At 42.4% G+C, this 3,563-nt stretch overlaps 1 protein-coding gene across 1 annotated transcript; it reads left to right on the forward strand.

Moving 5' to 3' along the window:
• The first annotated feature begins 459 nt into the window (after window positions 1–459).
• Window positions 460–3,291, forward strand: LOC124488574 (E3 ubiquitin-protein ligase TRIM39-like). The gene is made up of 2 exons (XM_047051269.1): window positions 460–572; window positions 946–3,291. Exon 2 carries the CDS (start codon window positions 948–950, stop codon window positions 2,577–2,579), a length of 1,632 nt encoding a protein of 543 aa, XP_046907225.1. The 5' UTR covers window positions 460–572; window positions 946–947; the 3' UTR covers window positions 2,580–3,291.
• The last annotated feature ends 272 nt before the right edge of the window (window positions 3,292–3,563 follow it).

Below are 3,563 nucleotides of genomic sequence, written 5' to 3' on the forward strand. Positions count from 1 at the left end.
AGGTTCACTTTTCCAAAGTGCAGAACAAAGCGGTACGAAAATAACTTTGTTCCGGCAGCTATTAATTAGCTGAACAAGTCCTAGAAAAATGGCTAGTGTAATGATATAAATGTTATGCTGATTTTTATTTAAACTTTTTATATATTGTCTTATGGAATGTGGAGCATCAGTTTTATAATGTAATTTAGATTTTTAAGTCATACATTGTTTGTGTTGTTTTGTGTATATGTGTGAAAGTACAAAGTCTCCCACTACAGACTAAATTTACCCAATGGTATAAATTAAGTAAACTGAACTGATTCATATGAGAAATGTATTTAGAGGGACAGAATGTCAGGTTTTCAGTAGCTTTGAAGTTACAAGCGTTTCTGTTCTGCTTGAGAGAATTTCTTAATGAAAGGGTTAACTTTGTTTAGAGGACTGGGAGGGGAGGAGCCTCTTCTGAACATTTCACTGAAACGAAACTAAAGAGATTCTAAACTCAGGAAACTCGTTCTATGTAGTTTAGTTTGATAGATTTTCTGTTAATGTATACACGGAGATCTGAGACAGCACAATATACGAACAAACAGGTGAGAACAGAGATTGAATTTGACCTGTTTAATTTATCTTCAGTTGTATCCAATGGTGATGTAAATACACACTGTTGCTTAATTGACTGACATTTGAAAGCCTGTTGAACTATGCTATTCTGATCCTTGATATTCTGCTGTATTTTCTACATGCACTATTTGTACCTCCATTTGGATAGAAGTTTTGGATGAATGAACTGTAAAATGTATAGCAATGTTTCATGTAGCATTTCTATATTGTATTATTTCTGTAGCCATTACCTCCATTTATGAAAGTACATCAATAGTATTGGTAAAATATACCATGACATAGTTTTGTTGATGAGTTCATAGGTTCACAAGATTAACAAATTAATTGTTGGTCTTATTCTAGAAATGGCTTCGTGCAGCAGTCTCCTGTCTGAAAAGCAGTTCCAGTGTTCTATCTGTCTGGGTGTGTTCACTGATACTGTCACTATTCCTTGTGGACACAACTTCTGCAAGGGATGTATCACCAAGTACTGGGACTACAGTGACCTGTGTAAATGTCCCATGTGTAAAATGACTTTTGATAAGAGACCAGATCTCTATGTCAATACTTTCATCTCTGAGATGGCTGCTCAGTTCAGGAAGTCAGAGCCACTGAAAGTTACCATCAGACCAGACCTGAATTCTACTAAACCTGAAGTGTCATGTGACATCTGTTCAGGTACCAAGCTCCATGCCCTGAAGTCCTGTCTGGTGTGTCTGGCCTCTTACTGTGAGACTCACCTGGAGCCTCATCAGAGAGTTGCAGCTTTGAAGAAACACAAACTGATCCACCCTGTGGAGAACCTGGAGGACAGGATGTGTCAGAAACATGACAAACTGTTAGAACTCTTCTGTAAGAAAGACCAGACATGTGTTTGTGTAATGTGCATGAAAACAGACCACGAGACCCATGACACTGTCACTTTAGAAGAGGCATATGAACAGAGGATGACTAAGCTGGGACAGATGATGGTTGAGATGAACCAAATGATGGAACAAAGATCTAGGAAGGTTCAGGAGATCAAACTCTCAGTAGAGACCAGCAAAAGAGATGCAGAGAGAGAGAAATCAGACAGTGTTCAGGTCTTCACTGCTCTGGTGCGCTCCATTGAGAGAAGCCAGGCTGAGATCATCGAGGTGATTGAAGAGAAGCAGAAAGCAGCAGAGAAACAGGCTGAAGGGTTGATTAAAGACCTGGAGCAGGAGATCACTGAGCTGAAGAGGAGAAGCACTGAGCTGGAGCACCTCTCACACACTGAGGACCACCTCCACCTGCTGCAGAGCTTCCCATCCCTGAGCACCCCTCCCCACACCAAGGACTGGTCTGAGATCAGTGTCCACAGTGATCTGAGCGTTGGGGCAGTGAGGAGAGCTGTGTCTCAGCTGGAGGAGACACTCAATAAAGAGATGGAGAAGCTGCCTGACCCTGAACTGAAGAGGATTCAGCAGTATGCAGTGGATGTGATTCTGGACCCTGATACAGCACATCCTGATCTCATCCTGTCTGAGGATGGGAAACAAGTGAGACTTATAGATATAGAGCAGGATCTCCCTGACAACCCAGAGAGGTTTGATAGTTATGTTTATGTCCTGGGAAAGCAAGGCTTCTCCTCAGGGAGGTTCTACTATGAGGTGCAGGTTGAGGGGAAGACTAAGTGGATAGTGGGAGTGGTCAGAGAGTCCATCAACAGGAAGGGGAAGATCACACTGAGGCCTAAGAATGGATACTGGACTGTATGTCTGAGAAATGGAGATGAGTTTGAGGCTCTGGCTGTCCGTCCTGTCCTCCTCTCCCTGAGACAGAAGCCCCAGAAGGTGGGGGTGTTTGTGGACTATGAGGAGGGTCTGGTCTCCTTTTATGATGTGGAGGCCAGGTCTCATATCTACTCTTTCTTTGGCTGTACCTTCACTGAGAAACTTTATCCACTCTTCTGTCCTTGTGTGAATGATGGAGGTGACAATGCTGCCCCTCTGATCATCACTCCTGTCAATGACTGAAACAGATTTGGAATTGCAGAAGTTAAGTCATGTTTATTGTACAAAGGATAAGATATGTTTCAGACTGTGTTTGGTGCTTAGACCGTATGGGGAGATCAGTTGATCAATGGTTGTCTGCAGCACGAAGAGAGCTCCCCAATGGAGTCCAGACACTGGTGGTGGGGGCTGAAGACCCAGACAGACAAAAAGCAGAGGAGGCAGACACTAGATGAAGCCAAGAAGACCAGGCGGTGACAGGGAGGTGGAGGGTCACGCACATGGTAGCATGGACGAACGAAGGCAGGGAGAGAAACATATTTAAAGGCTCGGCAGCAGTATGATAGGCTAGAGAAGGCTTGTCTCTGATATATTGGAGAGAAGTAAGCGGCTGATAGAACAGCTGAAACCCCGGTGACAGCCCAGGCTTTGAGGTAGAGGAAAAGGAGAGAGCACCTATAGTGGGGGGAGTGTGTAGAGAGACAGAACAGCCCGAGCGTGCAGAGTTCATTCTTCCTAAATTAAATTGTGCAAAACTTCATTAATCCAATGTATTTTTTAAATATATATATGTATATATATTCACTCTGAAATTGATTATTTCAATATCATAAAATAATGAAATAAAAGGTCACTTTCGTACACGTAATGGTACAGTTAGTGCAACACCTTTGACAGAGAAGGACAATGGAATGAAATGACCAACATTTATATTAAATGAACGTACTTAACAAAACACTTGCAGTTAAAACCATTTGTCTACTCTTGTTTGTTTGTTTTATTTGGTACAACTTCTGACCAGGATCCTGCAGTGGTAGAAATGGTCACACAGAGACAGAAACAGAGCTTCACTAGACAAACCTTGTAAATCATTAGTTTAAATGTGCTGTTGTCAGATCTCTAGAGCACAGGCAGCACAAATGACTAACTTGTCTCACCTCTTTACGGTCCTCCATGACAGTCTTTGAGCATCAAAAGGTGCTGAGGATGCCTTTAAGATTTCAGCCT

Source organism: Hypomesus transpacificus, unplaced genomic scaffold, assembly GCF_021917145.1.
Source record: "Hypomesus transpacificus isolate Combined female unplaced genomic scaffold, fHypTra1 scaffold_146, whole genome shotgun sequence".
In the NCBI taxonomy this organism is placed as follows: Eukaryota; Metazoa; Chordata; class Actinopteri; order Osmeriformes; family Osmeridae; genus Hypomesus; species Hypomesus transpacificus.

What these genes read in the sequence shown, in the direction of transcription:
- LOC124488574 (XM_047051269.1), top strand. Translation starts at nt 948, where the DNA reads ATGGCTTCGTGCAGCAGTCTCCTGTCTGAAAAGCAGTTCCAGTGTTCT.